General features: G+C 40.7%; 1 protein-coding gene across 2 annotated transcripts in view; it reads right to left on the bottom strand.

The window, feature by feature from the left end:
* The window catches only part of LOC148641192 (CXADR-like membrane protein), a 57,380-nt gene that overhangs the window by 20,845 nt on the left and 15,676 nt on the right, over window positions 1-20,859 (bottom strand). The window contains exon 1 of one of the 2 annotated variants that reach the window (XM_088619237.1): window positions 8,566-8,590. The exons of the other annotated variant lie outside the window; for it this stretch is intronic. Within the exon in view, the coding sequence (XP_088475363.1) occupies window positions 8,566-8,575 (10 nt within the window). The 5' untranslated portion in view covers window positions 8,576-8,590. Of the gene's footprint in view, window positions 1-8,565; window positions 8,591-20,859 lie in introns of those variants that run through there. 2 annotated transcript variants of the gene reach the window in all.

Here is a 20,859-nt window from a genome sequence, read left to right on the forward strand (position 1 = left end):
ACGCCGATGTTTTCAGCAACAGCTGTTGAATTCGAGGTTAAAAGAAAAGGGAACCACGGGTAGCCATTACTCAGAGGACACAGTGGAAGACGGCGTTTCGGTCTCTCTGGTCAAGTTCCCTGCGCTGTTTTTTGTCTCTTTCTGTCTGATACAGAAAGTCTCAGAGTGAAGGCTCACCTCTTCACACGGGAGAGATGGAGATTGGAAACAGATGACCGTTCTCTGATCTCATCCATTAGCCCAGGCCAACGTCTCATCCGCAGAGCATGATTAACAAAAGATGTGGCGTGAAGGAGCCAAGCGGTTTTCCTTTCATTCTGGGGGGGATTTTAGCTTTAAGATTATACAGTACAGGTCAGAAACACAGCTGAAGGCAGATCTGGACATTTGGTTTTTAAATGAACCCATTTTTAAGAAGACACATCACAGTTGTTTAAGAAATTTACATCGTTTACAGTCAAAAGCAAGCTGTGGATATAATTAAAACAGATACTGAGGCATGTGTTGAATGACATGGTTTCTTTTTCTTGTGCAAAGTGAAACATGGAAATAATGTTGGATTATACAGAGGAAGGTGATGGCTGAGTGCTTACTGTACATCCCTGATTAAAAGAGCCTATGATGGGATGTCAGACATAACCTCAAAATAAAAAAAAATTGAAAAACAAATATATCATAACAATTCAGGCCAAGTGCAGCTGATTACTCTACAGTACAAACACATCAGAGAGTGGCTATCAGCAATAAGTCCTTCATACACTTTTTGTTGTCGCAATGAAGTAAAAAAAAATCTGGGAAATGGAAAAGACAATACATTGCAGATTGCAAGAGGGAATAATAATACATTATGAAAAAAAAACAGGAAATTGAACAAAAGATTGCTATTCTGAAACTTGCCGTGTGTTGTCCGCATTGCCCTGCCCTGTAAATATCTTAAAAATGTAAAAGAGAACATTTTTAGGGAGTGAATGATTGCAGGGTTGTGCTCAAGTCAGACCATACACAGCGAGGATCCTGGGGGACAGTGCTGCAGTTTTTCCAGTCCAAAATTTATCACACTGACAATGCAGCTGTCCTCTTGGGTATAACGCCAGGCTTGTATTTAATACAATTTTAAAGGATCCTGTTGGAAATTAGCTGAAGGAACTGTTATAGTGGCAGTAGAAGCTATACCAAGGAGATGGAAGTAGAAATCTCTCCAAAATGCTACTAAAGTAAACATGTGTTCTTAATGAAGCTCACAGGACCTCATATCAACCCTGTGGTTTTACTGCTACAAGGGTTTACAGTGCACACATATAGGTATTCCAAAATACATGTGTAACTTTAACCTTTGAACATTATCAAAGCATTTTTTCAAACTACCATGTCAAAGTCCATTTTGTCTTTATTGTAGTTTGGAACTGTTTTGATTTTGTGCGTGATATAACTTGCAAGTTATTAATACTTAGACTGCTATATATGAATGGCATAGCTCATTTTAAAAAAATCCACCAAATATCTCTTTATAGAATGCAACCTGTGTACTATTATAGAAAGTGTCACTGTCCTGCAGAAATGCAACAATTATTTTAGTTTTAGGAGAAGATCATATATTTTTTAACTGCTGGAGTGATGTTTTAATGTCATCATGCCTTGTAAAAGATTACACTAAAGGCCACAACAAAATGTTATTTTTCTGTATTTTTAGGTAGTTTTTAGGCATGCTTTCTGAAGTTAAACACAGTGCCTAATTTTCCATTTTTGCTTATGCAGAGATTCTGAGTAAAGATTAATGGAGAATTCTTTCACCATTTGGACTTTGCACATACTGTACATCAAGGACTTTTGTTGCTCCATGAGAAAGCAGAGTTAATTCCCATACTATACATTAAACTCACTTAAGAGGTGTTTTCAGTTTCGGTATTTTAAGAAAAATAAAATCTACAATTTGCAATAAACCTTCTTTCCTCCCTTGAAAGAACTATTGTTGTAAGAACTAATTCTAACATGAAGTGGGTGCTATTAAAAAAAACACCATGCATATCAGTTGTTAACATAGGCTAAGCCAAAATGTATCATATATTAAATCAATAGTATTCTTTTGATACTTGTTTTTTTCTGTGTTACACCCTATAATAGGCAAAATTCTCTCTATTGGTACTCAAGGCCATACATAGCCTTACATTAAAAACAAAGATTTTGTGAAGTCATAAAAAAGAAAGAATGATCACAGGAAAACGTTAAAAATCCCAGAGCAAACTTTGTACCATTGGTACCCAAAGCGTCTTACTGCATGCATGCAAAGAAACTGTTTTTCTGCAGCTGTGTTCCCCTGGAGAAAACTCTGATATCAAATGTATCCTTAATCAAGGCTTAGGCATAGTTAACGTCACACTCTCTAGCAAGCCACTTCGGGTAGGTTCGCAGACCTAGGCTTGCTTACATAAATGACCATTAGGAAGCCCGCGATTAGTAATTATTACAGTCAGTGAAACCAGTGAGGTGAGCAGCAATTCTGTCTGAGGCCACTGCTAAAAAAGTTAAGACACTTTACAGGCCATACCACCTGCAGTTCTCAAGTATGGATCTAAGAGGACATTTGCTGACAGAAGCAGAAAATAGCAAAGCTGAGACACTGAGATTAGAGACTAATGGAAGACAATACAGCAATTTAGGATTGATCCCCAACAACACTGTCCCACTGCTGCAACCTTCCTTTGAACCAAGTTGTTATCTCAGAGACTTTAAGAGAAATGAAAAGAAAGAAGTGTGTGTGTGTGTGTGTGTGTGTGTGTGTGTGTGTGTGTGTGTGTGTGTGTGTGTGAATGGCCATATACAAGATGCTAAAATATGCAGGATTATGTTTTCTTTTCCATAGCCAATTTGACAGACTTGTGAGCACATGGACACACAGGTGTTCTCCCTTCACTCCAAGCTAAGTTAATGACTTTCGAGCAGAGTGCCTCACAGATGTGTGCTGACCACCCAGCTGGGTTAGAACCACCCACATAGAGAACAAATAGTGCTGCAGCTTCAGCCTTGATACCAGTGACCAAACGTACCTCAAGGTAGCCCCATGTCCAGCTACGAGCCTGGTCAGTGTTTTCCTTTCCACGCCTACAGATCCCTTCTGACAAAACACACACTTACTGTAAATAAATATAAGTAGAACAAACCACTCTTCAACTAAATAATGGTTCAACTTTCCAGACAAAACACCTCAAAAAATAAAATAACAACTGCCGTGGTATTCCACAAGACACGGACACAAACAGTGTGAGAAAAATAAAACACCGCCTTCCTTAAAGGAAATATGATTCACTCTCAATTTGTCCCGAATCGTCCCTGCCAGATTCTGGTGGGTACCACATCCTCAGTGCAAGGAACAGTATTTCTGAAATAACCACCAAGGTCTTAATTTTGGTTGCCTCCTGTGTGAAGCGGGGGGGAGGGGACACAGAGCCCTGAGGAGAGGCTGCTGTGAAGCAGACACCTCACATTGCACAGAGCGCCTGAACACAGCGACAAGCCTCAGCCTGGATGGCAGGGCGGCTCAGAGCTTTGCGCAGTCAAGGAGAATAATGCACGTGCTATGCATGGGTGGACTAATGCCAGGGCAATGACAACATTTCCCCAGGATTTAATAACAAGAACTGATTAAATCATCTTCAGTTTTGTCCCAGATGCCAGGAGCTTCGTGCATCTGGAGTATGGATGGATCAGACTCAAGCCAGCACTGAAGGCACCCTATCTGTTTCAGAAGGGCTTTGCTGGAGGCTTATTTATCCCAGAGTGCACATCACAACAGCCAGGACACCATTTATTCTCCTGTGGATTTAGATAGCTTAAATAAAAAACAAAACTAAATAAAAAACCGTCTTTTCAGATGACTATTATTACTAGTTGTGGTGGTGTCCACATCATACAGTATGGCACAAAGAATACAGAACGCTGGCGACAATTTAACTGAAGAAAAGGTTAAAGAGACGACAGGATAATTTTGAAGAATTATTTTTTTTTTTTAATATGTAGAACCTGCTGGGGATTAAATGGTGCACAGATATTACAGACATGCATGCAGAGAAATGTTCCATTGTTTTGATTCTTTTATCCTTTTTAGAAAAATGCCTTAAAAATGTCTCAGGTATTCTTTAATAAGCAATGTCATGATTTTCTGAAGTCCCATCTTGCAAGAGACAGCCACACACACTGAGCAGTGGTGTTCCCTGGGGCACAGGCAGCCGATTCAGTGATGTGACCTTCAAGACTAGTCTTCTAATCCCTATCCGTACTGAGACAACAGTTAGCAATTAGCTCCTGGATGTCAGTGAGAGGCACCTGACCCAAGCACACTGTGACTGGAGCCCTATCTACTCTGCCAGTCAGGTGAATGTCTGCTCAAGAGAATGAATTCACCAGTCCAACCACACACATATAAAAAGTGTCAAATGCATTAAAATGCACACTGGTTAGCTTTGCTGCCTGGCAGTGCTGGGACCCTAGGTTCAAATCCGGATGTGGGGCATCCTTCCCGTGTTCATGTGGATTTTCTCCAGGTTGCTCTGGTTTCTTCCCGGAGGAAAATAAAACATACTGGGAAGATAACTGGTTTCTGGGAAAACTGTCCCTGTAGGGAGGGGAGCTAGAAAAGATGCATGAAGAGTTGTGGGCAATCGGTGAGTATGTATTCACAGGAGAGCAGAAGTGTGAGATTACTATTTGACCTCCTCCCGAACCTGTGTTAAATAACATCATGGTTTAAACCACTGTTTCAGGTAACAATCTCTCTGCAAACATCCCTGATAACCTTGATAGCCTTGACACCAGCAGACTGGACCTTTCCAGTGAGACGCTAGAAGGCTCTTAAGAGCTCTATGAGGGATGAAAGGGTGGGGACACCATCACCATCTTGTCTTATACTGCAAGCCTAGTCACGTTTGCAGTGCAGCTAAAGAGACAGAGGTGCACCCTGAAGTCTAAGCTTTTAAAAAAAAAGACTCTTATCAGGCTTCTCAGTTCAGGCTGCTTAGGACATGGTTGCATTCTGGAGCACCAATCTCATGGCACCCAGCTTGAACAGTGTTAATTAAGCCAATTAAGACTCCATGATGTTACATTTCTGCTCCCAGGGGCAGGACTGTCTCCATTGTCACGGGCCCATTCATTGCAAATTCACTAGATATTTTGAGAAAAGTCAACTGCTTTTTGGCAGGTCTCCAAAATGTCATAATCTTTCACCAGCTTGGAATAATTTCCTCTTCTTAGACTTTACCTGCTCACTGTTGCCTGCTCCCGGTGACATCTTTAATGACAACAGTCTGTGCGTATTTCAGATCTGAGGGAGACTTGTGTCTCACAGATGAAAACAGTGGTAGCTAGTACATACTTCCACATCTGGGAAGTGTTTTGGGTATGTGTGTGCTTTCAGAGCTGACTATAGCTCTGAGGCCTCAACCACTCCTTCTCAGTGACTATTTCTATAAATAATAATAAAATAATCCTTGTGGACAACACAGTCACAGCACTTCAAAGAGCTTTATAGGTATACACTTCTGTGTTATTATCAATCTTTAGGTAGTGCGTCTTTAAATTCACAGCTCTAAATGAAGCATAAAACTTTTTTCACAAGTTGGGTGGAGGAACCCTCAAGTAATAAAACTGCACTTTGTTTCCTTCATTTGCAGAAATTGTTTTAAGGGTAACACACACCCTTTTAAATTTTATTTTGCTAGGACAGAACTTACAATAGTGGGCTCATAATGTCTGCCATCGTCACTTCACAAAACTTCTTTTTTAAATTAAACCATTTTCCTCTATTTAAATGCATCTCTTGCATTTTGTTCTTTTGCTTTCAAAATCAGTAAACATTGTTGAAAGAGATGAGCAGCACATTTAAGAATCTGGACTGGACAGAAACTTTCAGACACCTATCTTCTTCAGAGACCCTCAAGTAAGCCAGTAAAAATGCTAAAAAATATTTCTTCTGAAAATATAAGAAAAATTAATGAAAGCCGAAAAAGCTATAGGTTTATTTTAATTAGAGTGGCAAAATGTAGAAAGGAAATTAAATTATTCTGGAATATAAGCGAAAAATCACTATACTTTAGGCAACTAGGTGCAAAAGTAAGGCCTGAAAAATTGCCTGCTTAATGTCAGTAGTTTCCTACAATAAATTAATCTTAATGTCAGTTGATTTTGATGCTTGAATGTCACTGCATTTTAATTGAACTTCACAAATGGCAGGATTGCTTGTGACTGTGAGCAGCAGAAACAAATAAGAAAACGGCACTCCAACCCAAACCAAGTGACCTCCCTGCATAAAAGCCAGAGCAATGTAATTAAATGCAATAGCAGAGAAGCATTAATGACAATATTGATTCTGGAGATTCTGCAACTCAGTTCAACAGCTCCTGCAAACGCCCACTCTGTCTCTTTACCAGAGGGATTTCTCTGTTCCTCAAGGAGGTGATGCACAGAGACAGGGCTGTCGTTCTGGCCCGCTAGCCTCCCTGTGTGTTCCGGAGGGCAACAGGAGCCTGCTAGACAATTATGACAAGTGTGTCACACTGCGGGGATGCTGCTGCTATCCAAACATCACACTGCAATTATACCATCCTGACTTTGTCACTGATTTCAGTTTATTCCGGTCGTTCTGCAGTGAAGGGCTACAGGAGAGGAAGAGCAGGTCCAGCACAAGCAGGCGTCCTTATAAAACATTCAGTCACTGCAGGCCAGCCGTGTCCCGGGAGGGGACTATGATTGCAGTGCAGACATGTCTCATCTGTGCTCCAGTCATCACTTAGGATGACGTTATACGCAAAAGCCTACAACTGGGCTTCAAGCAAGACTACATGAGAAGCATTAAAACCACCTGACCAGCATAGCGCACACTTAAGATTGTCCTGAAATTGAATTAAATAGACTGAAAAACACAGACAAAAGTGAAACATATATTACATGACAATATTTATAAGATGCAAAGGATCAAGTAACAGGTTTGTTCCATGCTGATAAAAAAGAAGAAAGAGAACACAACGTTTCGGCCGTGGAGCCTTCTTCAGGTGTGAAGAAGGTGTGACACCTGAAGAAGGCTCCACAGCCGAAACGTTGTGCTCTCTTTCTTCTTTTTTTCAGCATGGAATAAACCTATTACTTGTTCCTTTGCTGCCTACGCATGCTGACGCAGCTACCCACCTGAACTATATATTTATAAGATGTTGATGATAATAATATTGGAAATCCCCCCACATTGGTGTGACCAATGATTTGTTAGTCTTCAACCATGCAAAGGTACAGGAAAGGGGATATAACATTTTTGTTGCTGTTTTTTTCCAAAAGTTTTTGAAATTACAACATCACACTGAGTATGGCTAAATCAAATTTCAAATTTCCATATGGGAATCCAATTTGTCATGAACTAGCAATGTCGAGAATTTGTCCCTTTCTTTGGACAAATTTAGAAAATACCTGTGTAGAAAATCACAGGAAACCTAACTAACCCCGCTGTTAACATAAACATAAATCACCATACACATAGCCAAAAATTAGTTTAAAGAAATGTCCGAGCTGAATTCAGAATACACTGTTACTGGTATTGCCCTAGTATAAGGGCTGTATACATTCTGAATTTCCCGTCCTTCAGGCATTATTCTAGTGCTTCATCGGCCTGATTAATCTTGACTATACATGGCAATCAGGTGAAGCTGTGCACCCTGCCAAGAAGCATTCCACCTTCAGTCTAAACTCAACACACACACACACGCGCTCCTGACAGCTTCAAAAGCCCCGAGTTCCCCTGATTCAACAAACAGTCCGCATTCCAGATCTGGTGGACCTCTTTGTTTGGATTAGCTGAGACAGAACAGAGCAACAGCAGGCTGCCAGGCTTGAACGGCACAAGTCTTTAAGCTCCGTGTCACGCTCCTCACTTGAACTGCTGCAGCCCCTCCATCTCCTTATACAGTAATGATGACCAATATTGCCTTTAAATGGGAGAGCAATTTCCTGTGTATCTCTCTCTCTCTCGCTCAAGGGTAGTTCTTCAGATCCCACATAATACAGAGAGAAAGCAATAGAAGAAACAGCAATATTGGCTCTTTGGTATTTCTTAAAGTCACATGGTTGAACATGCTGTAAGATTTTCTCAATAGGATCAGTCTAAAAAGTCTCCCTGAACTTGGACCTTACTCAGTGCCATTTCAAATTTTATCTACAGTGCACATGAAGAATTTCAGACATGAATGAAACCAGACGTTATTAGCGGAGCAGTGGCAAGGCTGCAAACCATTTCCTTAAAAGAGCTGAGGAAAAGATTTCTAATATCTTCTGAGCTGACTGAACGCTATCATGTCTCTGAGCTGAGACTATGGAAGTACTCCAAGAGCCACAGCTTCAGTGACTTAAAGTCACTTAAAAACAAAATATCAAATACAACTACTTTACATTTTTGCATCAGGGAGAATTAGTGTCATTACTGTGATAAGTACCTATGCAAATGTGCCTGTCTCAACCACACACCATTACACTAATTTGTCGACATCATCTACCTCCATCTGAAGCAATAAACTGGAAATGATTCTTTACCTGAATCCATGTATAAAATGAGAATAGAAAGCGATCTTCAGATTTCTCATCAGTTAATATTTCTTACATTATTTGAAGAAGCAAAAACAACAAACTAGATTTGCATTGGGTCCAGCTCTCGGTCTAGAAAATATCTGGTGCTCGCAATTACGTGGATAATTGCAAACAGAACTTCCAGGACTCAACAGAAGCACTTTAAAAGCTCAGAGAAGCTGATAAAGCAAAACATTTTATGCAAATGCATGACAAAGCTCTTATGATATTTGTGGGGGAAGGGGTCGAATCATTCAAACACCGCTGCTGAAATGTTTGGAGATTTATTTTGTGTCTACAAGCAGCCTCCTAACGGAGGTGAAAAATGCAACTGAGCATAAAAACCTACAAAAGCTCCTATATGATGAAACTGTGTTTACACAATCGCACAATCTTCACTGCATCTCTTCATCATTCGGTGAAGGGCTGATCTCTAAATAGCGGTGTTAAGACCCACAACAGTGTGGCTACTTGGGCTAATTGCTTTTACCCTTTGTTTGCACTGTACTGTATACAAAGCTAGACGTGACATTAATCCATGTCATCTCTGGTGTCAGGACACAATTACATTTCTCAGGTGATGATGCCATTTTGTAAGAACTCCAATAGTTGACAAAAATATAAAATATACCTTTTAACATGGTTTGGTGGTTTCTGCACCACCCGGTAGTTTCTATTTTAGCTATAAAAAAGTTTTTTTTTAAATATATATACACTCAGGAATATAATCAAGCATTGTATTTCCAATGGCAATTGCTTTTGTCTAATTTAACCTTCAGTTTTCTGTGTTTCTGAGAGAACAGGGACACAAAGCAGGCTTGCAAAGACCGTAGTTAACACCTACAGTAAGTTTTTGTTCTTGCTGTAAATAACATACAGGTAATACTACTACAAAATCAGCAATTAATTTAAGCATCAATATATTTATGAGTTGATCCACTGTCAACAAGATCTCTCTTTGTTGCAACCGCAATGTGAAATCAGAACGTTCTGTTTCCGATGTAGAAATCAGAATTGCAGTAAAGATCTGATGAAAAGAAAGCATTGTACTTCACTAAGAGGTCGATCGAAAAGAGCGTGTCTTTTTTACTGAGCCTTTCTTTAAAAATCCATCTTGTAAGTAAAGAGTACAATCTCGTTTATAAAAATATTTACCCTAATCAGGATTTAAGCCACTGCTTCTCTGATGATCCTTGGTTATGTGCCATAAACGTTTTACTGCAATGTGCGTCTTTAATCGATTTCCAGCCAGGTCTTAGCAGATCAATCAACCCACAAGATCCTTTTAATTCTACAGGGTGTATAAGAGATTATATCAGTAACTGTTTACTTCTTAAAGGGATCCTTTTCCATTTATTGAAGTACACATTACATAACAAATGTGTTTGCTTGACTCAACCAGGTGATTTACCACTTACAGTATAACATTTTTTTTTAGCTTTCCACAATACTAAAAACTTTTTTCTAAAAAAAAAAGTAAATAAGAGAGACGATATATAGCTGTTCACTGAAGAGTGATCAAAACTTTTTAAATTAATACCGAAAGAGTGATAAACAGCTTTCCTTGTTGCTATGACATCTGCACAAAAAAAAATTGTTGGGTTAGATGCCATACTTTTATAAACATAAATTACATCCTGGCATTTTTTTTTACTGCTAACTTGTAATCTCATAGGTCACACTGCAATGCATTTCACAAATGCACTGTATATCAATCTTTGCAAGAATAGCTCCAAGACAACGTTTAAGGAAAAAACTCTTCCCCTGCAATACACCACTCAGAGAACTGTCCTCCGAATAGGAAATTTGTGCCTCGCAGAGCCGACCACAGAAGTTATTTCTCGGCAGACCTTGACGAGGCCCACGCATCACCGTGAGGTTTGATGTTCTGCCAGGTTTATATGCTGCCTTGTGAAAAGATTAATGTTCTAGCGAAGCAGACCCTTACTGGTGGAGCCAGAAAGGGAGTAAATAGATGGTCTCACACAAGGTGCAGGTGTTCTGTGCATCTTGTTTTCTTTTTGTAAAATTATCCACTTTGTGAGGAAATAGTCTCATAGTCTTCAGTCTCTTCCACACTTTCTGTTTTGATGGCCTTTTACGCAACATCCTCTGGTTTCACATGGTCAGATAAAGCTGTCGCATAACGTGCCCTTCACATCCCAGTAGGCCTTACATTACATCCATACCTGCAATAGCATCCCAGCTTCCAGGTAAAAAGAAGAAAGACGGCCCTGTGTCTTTCTTTCAGGGTGGTAACACTAAAAGACTGATGGTGCAGCTACTACACTGGTACAGTACTGACATCTGCAGCCATGTCACCATTTCGTTGCATTCAGTTACAAAATGTTGTGCCCAAGGCCGTGTCCTTGCACTTAGGCAGTAAATACTGTGCATCAGCTTGTATTTTAATCATGGGGATAAGACTGATAGCCATGCCCTGTCGTGTTAAGTGCTATCATTCATCAAACCTCAAGCTTTTCACTTCTGTCAGCTCGGGCTATAATGCAGTTCAGCTATCAAAGTGAGTTAGGAGGTCCCAACCTAAGCACTATTCTCCATCCCAGAAGAGAGATACCACATAGCTCAGTATAACCGGCAACACTGACAGCTCACCTTGAAAAAGAGATCACAAACTTGATGGATATGGACATTGATCCACTCTCTTACCTCTGCAGCAGCTAGGGGTCACCATGAGACATTACTGAAGCGTATCAATGGGGCGTGGAGGATAAAGAGGTACAACGCTGACACTGCCCTCCAGATCAACTTTATTTTGATTGTTCCTTGTAAGTGAATCTGATCTGCAATCTCTTATTTTCCACCAAAATATAAAAAAGAGGGAAAAACAATTAAAACCTCTCTTCAGAAAAATCTGAAGCACTGTAGCAAGAGTGCTGACAAAAAAAACCCCCAAAATCATGATCATGCACTTTTGCAACCACTGAAATCGGGGGTGGTGGAGGGAGACTGTCATGTATCAATGCAAAAAAACAAACTGTTTCCAAAGATTGCACATCTGGGAGTGGAGTTCTCTTCTGCTGTCAACATCTGGTGTTTTGTCCTGAAACTGGATACCCAGCATTGCACCCTGATGACTTCACTCACCAAGCCTCCCATTAATAACAGCCTTTTGATTGTTTCGCATTGAGCTTTAATAAACTCCCACATAACCCAGAGAAGGGCATGCTGCAATCATTTTCTTAGGCAATGTTTGCAGCTTTCCTGCAGACCTGCTGAGTCCAGCTGAACCAACATGCTGTGGCAATTATGGAGACAGGAGCCCACACTGCATTCTTTCCATATCCTCCACGACTGGAAAAGTTCTGGGGTTTATTAATCAAGCCTTTTTTGCCAGTACTGTTTTATTATTGGAAAAATGTGTTTGACCAACTTATGAGCTTAGAAAAAATCCTACAAATGTTCACGACAATTCAATTGCAGAAAATGTTTCATGTTTATTTACAAATCATAAACTCCAGTAAGAATCACATCTTACTAAAGGCAGTGCAAACTTAGTATTTAATGTATGTTTTCCATTACAAATCACACAAACTCTTTAGAAGATTGGTTTATTTAGCAGTTTTACATTTGATGGGGTTACAACTAAGTTGGATATTATGTCAAAGCCCACGATTTCCAGCCTCATATTCAGTAGTTCTGTCAAACTGTAATTAAGGTGAAACAAGATGACGAATATAAAGAGACAGTCTAATTAATATTTCAGTGTTTGGTGTTAACTCATCTAGCTGAGGAAATGACAGCTCTGGTCATAAGGTCAAGCCTGCCAAAACACCCTTCACTTGCAAAAAATGAACACGGGAGGCAGCTGCAAGGATGGAGTTGGGGTGGAAAGAGGGTCGCTAGGAAATATGTGTGAAAAGGGGTACTCGGCTGGTGAATATTTATAGACAACAGAGAGGAAATGTAAGGTTGCAATTTGACCTCCTCCCAAACTCTCTGTTATCTATAAATACTCACCAGCTGAGTACCTCTTTTCACACATATTTTCTAGCTCTTTCTAGCTCAAGATCTTTCCACCCCAACTCCATCTTTGCAGCTGCTTCCCATGTTCATTCTTGAGGCGGAGCGGTGGCTCTGTGGCTCAGGATCTGCGCCTGTGGCTGGAAGGTTACAGGTTCAAATCCCGCGGCCGGCAGAGGAATCCTACTCCATTGGGCCCCTGAGCAAGGCCCTTCACCCCAACTGCTCCAGGGGCGCTGTACGATGGCTGACCCTGTGCTCTGACCCCAAGCTTCTCTCCCTGTCTGTGAGCCTGTGTGTCTCATGGAGAGCAAGCTGGGGTCTGCGAAAAGACAAATTCCTAATGCAAGAAATTGCATAGGGCTAATAAAGCAACATTATTATTATTACATTACTTCTGTTTTACAGTTCCATAAAGTGATGACTAAATGCACTTGTCAGTATTCTGAGTTTTGCTCAGTACTCATGTGGAATATTCACTGTCAGGATAATGACACACAAATGAAGAGCATTATTACAATAAAATAATTCAACCCCAATACCAGGTTACTGCGTGCACTGCAGTGCAGATGATTTAGAATTTGTAGAGGTTTATGACTGAGACAGCAGAAACGCTTTCCGAACTGTTTGGTCTGGAGTCATTTACATTTAGAGGAAGAATGTAAACAGTATTTTCACAGGGTACTAAAGTCCCGCAGTGCCTGTGTAACAGAAAAATACAGCAGATGTGATGTGCAGGAGCACAGGTGAACTCCCAAGTAATGTGAATTCCAGTGTGTGCTACATGCTACCAGTTTCGGGAGCTTATCTCTGTGCGGCTTCTGCATTTTAATTCTTTCTCCGGCTCTTACGATGACTGGTGGTTCTGTGCTCCTCTGTCCCTGCCAAACACTGTGCACACACCCTTGGCTCCTGGACAGCCAGAGATTGCGTGCCCTTGAAACATTCATCTCAGGATGGTCTGTTATTACAGTACACCATGGACCTAATTCTTCAAAGGCTCTAGAATGGCAGATGACGTACATAGCTAGATATTTAGTCATGTAGAGACTCTGTCCTCGTGAAAACCCATTTATTTGACACTAACTATACTAGTAATATTAGTACTCTTAGCACTCTTAGTACTCTTGTTTGCCTGGTTAGAAGAGCATTGGTTCTTCCATAAGACACAAGCAGAATATAGTAAAAGGGTAATGAATTATAAGATACCCACACAAGATATAAAACAGCTCACTGAACTTGAGCCATTTGAGTGATTTCTTCAGCAACAGAAGTTGGAACCAAGGTGGAAAGACGAGCCCATTTTCAGTTATAAACAGAGAGGCTTTGTAAATTTTGAGAACATTATCATTTTTCATTTTCAAGCTCAATTTTTTAAAATACATTATAATACGGATGTATGAGCAACAGAGCTGCAGAGCTAAGCAGGGCTGGGACTGGTCAGTATGGTGATGATGTATGTGACATGCAGGGAAATCCGGTTTGCCACTGCAAATAGTGTTGTTGGGCCAGTAATGGGCACCCTGCTTTCTGGGCCATAGTCTCCAGGCGCAAGGCCCTGGTTGTCATTCGCCCCTTCAACTTTGGACCTCCATCTTTTGCCCGTGCTCGTGTTTTCCCCCTTCCCAGGGATTTTAACCTTGTCGCGTCCCAGGCTGGATAACCTGTTGATGGACACCCGGACTGTGCCCTGACCTGCCTTTGGACCTGTTTGGATTTGGATGCCATCCTTTGTCTCCCCCACTCACTGTCTCACGGACTGTCACTATTATTTTGTGCACTATCAAACCCCTGTGTGTTCACTTTTTACCACACCTCCTGTTTTCTCCAGCTCTTACCGCATCGCATAGGGTCTACTACAACACCCGACACGGACTTCTGTCCAGGGCCGTAACACTGGTACTGTGACCTGTACCTGGTACTGTGAAAAGAGTAGTAGTGTCCCTGGCTAAATTCCATTCTGGGCTTGCATAGGCCGGCCTACCTAAAGCTCCCCTTAAGTCAACTGGTGATATAATTTCACAGCTCTCCACGTGAACTGTGGTGCAGCGGGTGGGTGGCACAGAAAGGCTGCTGTTTATCACCCAGGTAGATGCTACACGTCTGTGATGGATAAAGCACATCCCCTGGAAAACTCTGTATAAACTTAAAGAACTAACGGACTGAAGAACAGTGTTTTGCTGAGAAAAGAGAAACGACAAACAAACAGGTCTGATAAACAAATAATAGAATAATTGAACTATTAATGATTGTGTTTTACATTCAGATCTTTTTTGGACTTTGCATTATATAACAGAAAAATATCACTTGTGTCAGTCTGGGTCAGTATGAACTTGTTAAACACAATTTGCATTTATTGGTAGAAGACTCTTTTACGTCTGTCAAAACCATACTTTTTTTTAAATCAACATTTCTCCAGAGTGACGGTGAAAACAAATAAACTAATGACATGGAAATCATAATCATTTGGAAATCTGAGGAGAAAATGTGCTTGACAATAAAACAGTTTCATAGATTTTTGGTTATGGATGAATGCATGCACTAAAGCTATCATTTCGTTAGACTTCCAAAATGGCAAATACACAGTTTTAGACTTACAAGAACAGAGACACGCAAAAATCAACCTCCTACCACTGAAATATCTGCAATAAAACTAGAATGGGCAAGTTACTAACCTAAATCCCTTAAAACACTGTTTATGTGTTTTAAACCTAGTCAAAAACCTAGTCTACCCCATACACATAAACAGTCCTTTTTAAAGACATTTTGCTGAAAGACATAGAGACAAGAGAGTTAAAGCATCATGGAATGAGACAGTGAATAAGTGAGGTTAAATCGGGCACACTCACAAAACAGTCATTAAGTCTACAGCACAAGCCACCGCTGATTATGAGCTCCACTTAATAGCTAGTCAAGGGGGCGCCAGGTGCTTTTAATTGTAAATTAGGTCTGTTTATTATGACTGATGAACTGATGCTCGACGGGACTTGCTTAACAAGTTTAAACATCTGTGCGGTTTCAGTGCCTTTTGCCAGATTCTGCTGGCTTGGTTGAAACGGAATAAAAGAGGGATTAAAAAAAGGGAAAAAGAAAATGAAAAAAAAAATCGGAAGTAAAATAAACATGCATCTCCTCTCCCAACACACCTGTGGCTCTTCCCACGATGCAAACCTGTGTGTGGAAACTGGATGGCGAACATCTGCTCATCCCTGCTCCTGCTCTGCTCTCTCTAATAATTAAGAGGGTGATATGCGACTGCACTGCGCAACTTGGGCTGAACGGCACTGTAGTGATTTACATTGCACACTTACTGCAGTGTAATTTTTTTCCTGAAATCTCACTGATATTATCTGAACCTAAAAATATAATGCCACAGATGCAGATCTCACCTATTTCATAGTGCCCCTCATTTCAACAACAGCCCTAACTGTTTTTTAACTGTTCTTTAGACTACTGAATGTCATGAGGGTGTGACAGTGCCGTGGTGATTACCACCATCTTGCATCTTCTGGGTATGATTCTAGACAGGGGAGCATTCTGTGTTGATTCTGCCTGTTCTCTCCATGTTCACATGGATTCTCTCCAGACGGTTTTTCTTCCACTTTCCAAAGACATGCTGGCTGGGTCTCTAAACTATCCCTCTGTGTGTGTGCCCGGCAATGCACTGGACTTCCAGCTAAGCTGAGTTCCTGGCATGTGTCCTTTGCTTTCAGCATTCAGGCTACACGGATCATCACAGTCATAGAGGCCAGATACATTTCTAACTGACAAGCGAGGGCACTGGAGATGAGAGTGGCTTGGGAAGTACGGGCCCCAAAATCCAAAAGAGGAAATGACACCATCCCTCCCAATGCAGACACACCTACTGTACCTACACAGAAGCCAGCAGCACAGGAGTACTGTAAAACTAACTGGTCTACTGCAAAGTCTACAGACTCTCTAGTCCAGAATGAAGTGGAAATGACAAGTGTCAAGTTACTGATTAGTGCTAATTCTCTGAACAGCTACCTTTGGTTGGGGGCTGACCTGAACAGGACTTGGACACAGGCCTGGAAAAGACCTTGATTTTGGAAAAGCCTTTGTTAACAAAGTGCAGAATGTTCTTGCGATTTTTTTTTGCCATGTTGAGTTTCTGTGTTATTTGAACCCTGGCTTTATAATATGCCCCGACATTCAGCGTATAGTGGAGAATTCGGGCAGTAGCGCGGTTTCGGCTGCCGAGTAAGTGGGCAAATCTTTTAGCTCCGATTCTAGTGGTAGATGCTCAAAAGACATAACAAGACCTGAAAGCCTCTGAGCCAAACAACTATGGTGATTTGCCAGGGGGTAAACACCACCATCAGTGCTTGAAGATATGGACATCCAACTGGACCTAGCAAGGCTCCTTTCTGGTTTTGAGTTGCCAGTTAGATGAATAAAGCACAGAGAACTCTGGGTAATAATGCCCTAACAAATCCTTCTCCCCCCACAATGTGCAGCAATATGGATAACAAATGTAAGAAGTGGTTTCATTTAATTGGTTCTATAACTTTCACCGTGCTATCAAAAATAAAAAATAAATAAACAGTAAGGCTAGATATGGTGAAAATGTTTCACACAATAGGACGTGATGGTGAAATCACGTCCTATTGAAAATTAGCTACATTTAATGTCAGACTTGTCAGACAATAAAATCAGCTGTTTATAAAACACTTTAAGTGACTACTTCTGATAATTTACCATCAATCATTTTATAACATGTTTATTTGAAGTTGTTAAATATTTTTGAATTTCAATAATAGAATTCTTTGTAACCATGATTATTTATTAACAAAGAGTGGTACTGCAAATTAAAGTGCATTGCAGCTGCGATCCAGCTTCGTTGTATAGAAAAGATACAGTAGCACCACACTGTTGCTAAAAAATCTAACCAATAGTTTCCTGTTTCGTGCTCATGTTCGAATTGGTCATAAATGTTGGAAACAGATAACAGGATTAAGCAGAAGTAATGAGATCTTCATGTGAAAACGACATTAAAATATAGAGATTTTTTTACTGCAGTTACATAATCATAGGGAGAGCCAAATGGGCACGCGTACACGCTTCCTGCAGCCCTGTCTAAAGTGCAGTACTCGAGCGAAATTCTGCCTGTGTGACAGGAGCATCGAACGCCCAAGTACAGGCCGAGCCCAGAGCGAAATCTGCCTGCACAGCAGACACACGAGACGCAGGGCTTCAACCTCTGCTGAGGGAACAGGATGGTCCAGTCGGGGGTCATGCTCTCTTTTGGCTCTGTGAATGGGGGCAACAGTCACAGAGAAGCACGCATTGTATATTCATGACCACCACTGCATCTGACCGTGGCACGTATCATTTACAGCAGCTTGCAAGGAAAGGCATCACTGCTCCCAGTAATAGGCAACTGCCACCCCCTATAGCTCTGCAATGACATCATCTATCCACCAGTCATTGCATCAGCTGTTTCAGTTCCCTTTTAACTGTTTGCTCCCTTGTTATAATACTGAATGCAATTGAAAGACTCGATTCCACATTTTTACAAGGAAGTAAACCAATATAAAGTAAATATATAAAACAAAACGATCTGTTTTCAAATCAAAAAGTAATCTGCTCTTGCCGAGTACTTCATTTGTTCTTACCGTACGTGTGCATCGCTTTTTCTACTCCATTCACTGAAACAGCCATGCGGGCGAATATTGGTGTTTGTTAATACTGTAGATGAAAACTATGCTAATAGAGACAACAGGTGCTCTCTGTGCATGGCTGTGGCTCCGAAGCCCCTGGGGTACCTGTGTAGTGTTTAAGACAAGTGAAGCTAAATATAGCCGAGGGTTCCATCAAATTATTTCAACAGCAGAACTATAAAACTTCATTGATATTCTCTTTTAAAATAAAGCTCCAAGTCCCACTGGCAGAATATTTCCTGTAAGGGTATGGTAGTGAAAAACACAACAGATCATAATCAGTTTTCTCTAAACTGAACATTCAACTCAGAGGCCTCGGTATGTCTCCCCTCTGGAGCATGCCGGAGGTTAGGTAACAGATCCTGCTCATGCTTTTTATTCCTTCACCCAGCCACACCCTCTGACAAATCACCGGGATGTCCACAAAAATGTATTTTTTTTACAGTACGTGTACTGTAAAAGAGAAATAATGACTTCTTCCGTGAAAAAGATCTAGCCACGAAGGCGAAATTATTTCTGTAACCTCAATTGCTTCCTCATTTTCTCTTCATGCTCACTGTGCAGTAAATAGAATTGAGATTTTCCTCATGTTTAGTGTAATGGTAAGTAGCAAAATCCCAAGTTTTAAATAATGTATTTGCTGATAATTTATCACAACAAGCAGAATAATAATAATTGGATACATGAGAAAGTTTACCCAGTTCACCTATAACTAGGCATACACGTTAAACACCAGCTTTGAGAAACATCACTGCAGAAATATTAATTTGATAAAAAAACCTAAGAATGTCAATGAACACATGATACTGTATTTCAAGTTTATTTTCCTTAAGTGTTTCTTTTCCTTATATCCTTACAGCTCTTTTCTCTGCTATGTTTCTCAGGCTATACTTCAACCCTCCTGTCACTTCAAATCTTAAAACTCCCATTACAGCAAATTTCTAGCTTCCTAAAAAAAAAAAAAAACACTTCCAGTCTGTTTAAATACATGTGACACTCGGTGATTCTAAAATGCCATATGCAGCAGAAATCTGAAGGATGATAATCAGCCAGCTTCCATAATGCGTATAAAACACTGCATTTTTTTTCATGTGCTGTAAAGTTTCTTTGGTCTTGTAGGTCTCAATGTGCACCAATGGAGTTTTTAACACATAAGTTTGGGAGGAGGCCAGATTCTGTTCGCCCACTTCCGCACTTCTATGTACTAATATCTCACCTCCCGAGCGCTCCTTTCCGCTTTTTTCCTGTACCCCTCCCTCCTCCTCATCTTCACCCTTGCTGCAGCCCCCTGGCTCATTCCCTGTGAACTCCTCCTCCCGGACACTTTGCTATTTTGTTTCGCTATACATTATTCTAATAAACTTGGACCCTGCTTTGCACTAATTACGAGTTTCCTGAACTACTGAAATGATATCATGGTGCATGGGAAAAAAAACATTCCAGATGAGATGGATGGAATTTATTTCTACTCCTGTACATAATTTCAGCCAAAAGCACTATGGAGAATGATTAACCAAATGGCAGCGTATGGAAAATGACAGATTACAGGTATCAGTGTGAGAAAAAAACAAGGCATTAACCCTAGGTTCACAGGGAGTCAAACACTGCTTCTCATGCTGTTACTGACTCGAGATTTATTAGCTTTTACTCGGCTGGTGAAAAAACCAATCTAGAAAGGAGAGTGTATTTACTTTCCTGTTTTAACGAAGACTACATGACAGCCTACTGACCCCTAAAGTAAAAGAACACCCACATGGGATAACAAGCTGAAGTTTCCCTGACCTGTTGTCATTTAGCTGCAGTTTCTGTGCTCTCGGTTGAAATTTCTCATTGTAATGATGGCCCTGCTTCAATAAATTATGTTTATACAGAGCTTTTCATCCCAAAGACTCAGAAAGAGCTGTAGATATAGGAAGGGACCCACGTCATCCACCACTGAAGTGCAGCACCCAGCTGGGTGACGTGAAGTAGCCACTATAATCCAGCTATCCCACTGCACCGCATGTCAGGATGAGAAGCAAGGCAATTAGTTGGATTAAGGGGGACACTACATGCCAGCAGCAGAGCTACAAGCTATTAAAATGATATAAAAATCTTTTTGGATCACCTTAACAAGAACAGAGCTTTGAGGTTCACCCAGCAAAAAGCTCTCCAGCCTTGTGCTCTTCCTTGATGTACATGGGAACACGATAGAGTTTCTAGGATGTGACGGGATCATCTCCTTGGTCTGTCTTTAAAGATGAAACTCTCATTCACATTGTATAACAGTGGTAGCTCAAAAATATTCCACCATCTGCGACACCTCGGGATGCTGGCCACAACAGCTAGGTCTTAACCTTTAGTGTGCAAAAGAAAAGTTTCTAGTGAGCTCCACGACACAATGTAGACATTTTGACCATGTTGCAGGGGACTATATATATATACAAAATCTAGCTCACCCACTGACTGCACTAACTGAGCTCTTCTTCAATTACTAATTAGAGACCCACATAGCTGAGCTGCTCACCGGCACAGACTAAAATGTCTCTACCTTTTGCATGTTACAATCCAGCTTGAACTTCAATGTCTCAACTGACTTCTCTAATGACTCCTTCTC

The sequence above is a fragment of the Lepisosteus platostomus genome, chromosome 25 (assembly GCF_059453375.1).
Source record: "Lepisosteus platostomus isolate fLepPlt1 chromosome 25, fLepPlt1.hap1, whole genome shotgun sequence".
NCBI classification, from domain to species: Eukaryota; Metazoa; Chordata; class Actinopteri; order Semionotiformes; family Lepisosteidae; genus Lepisosteus; species Lepisosteus platostomus.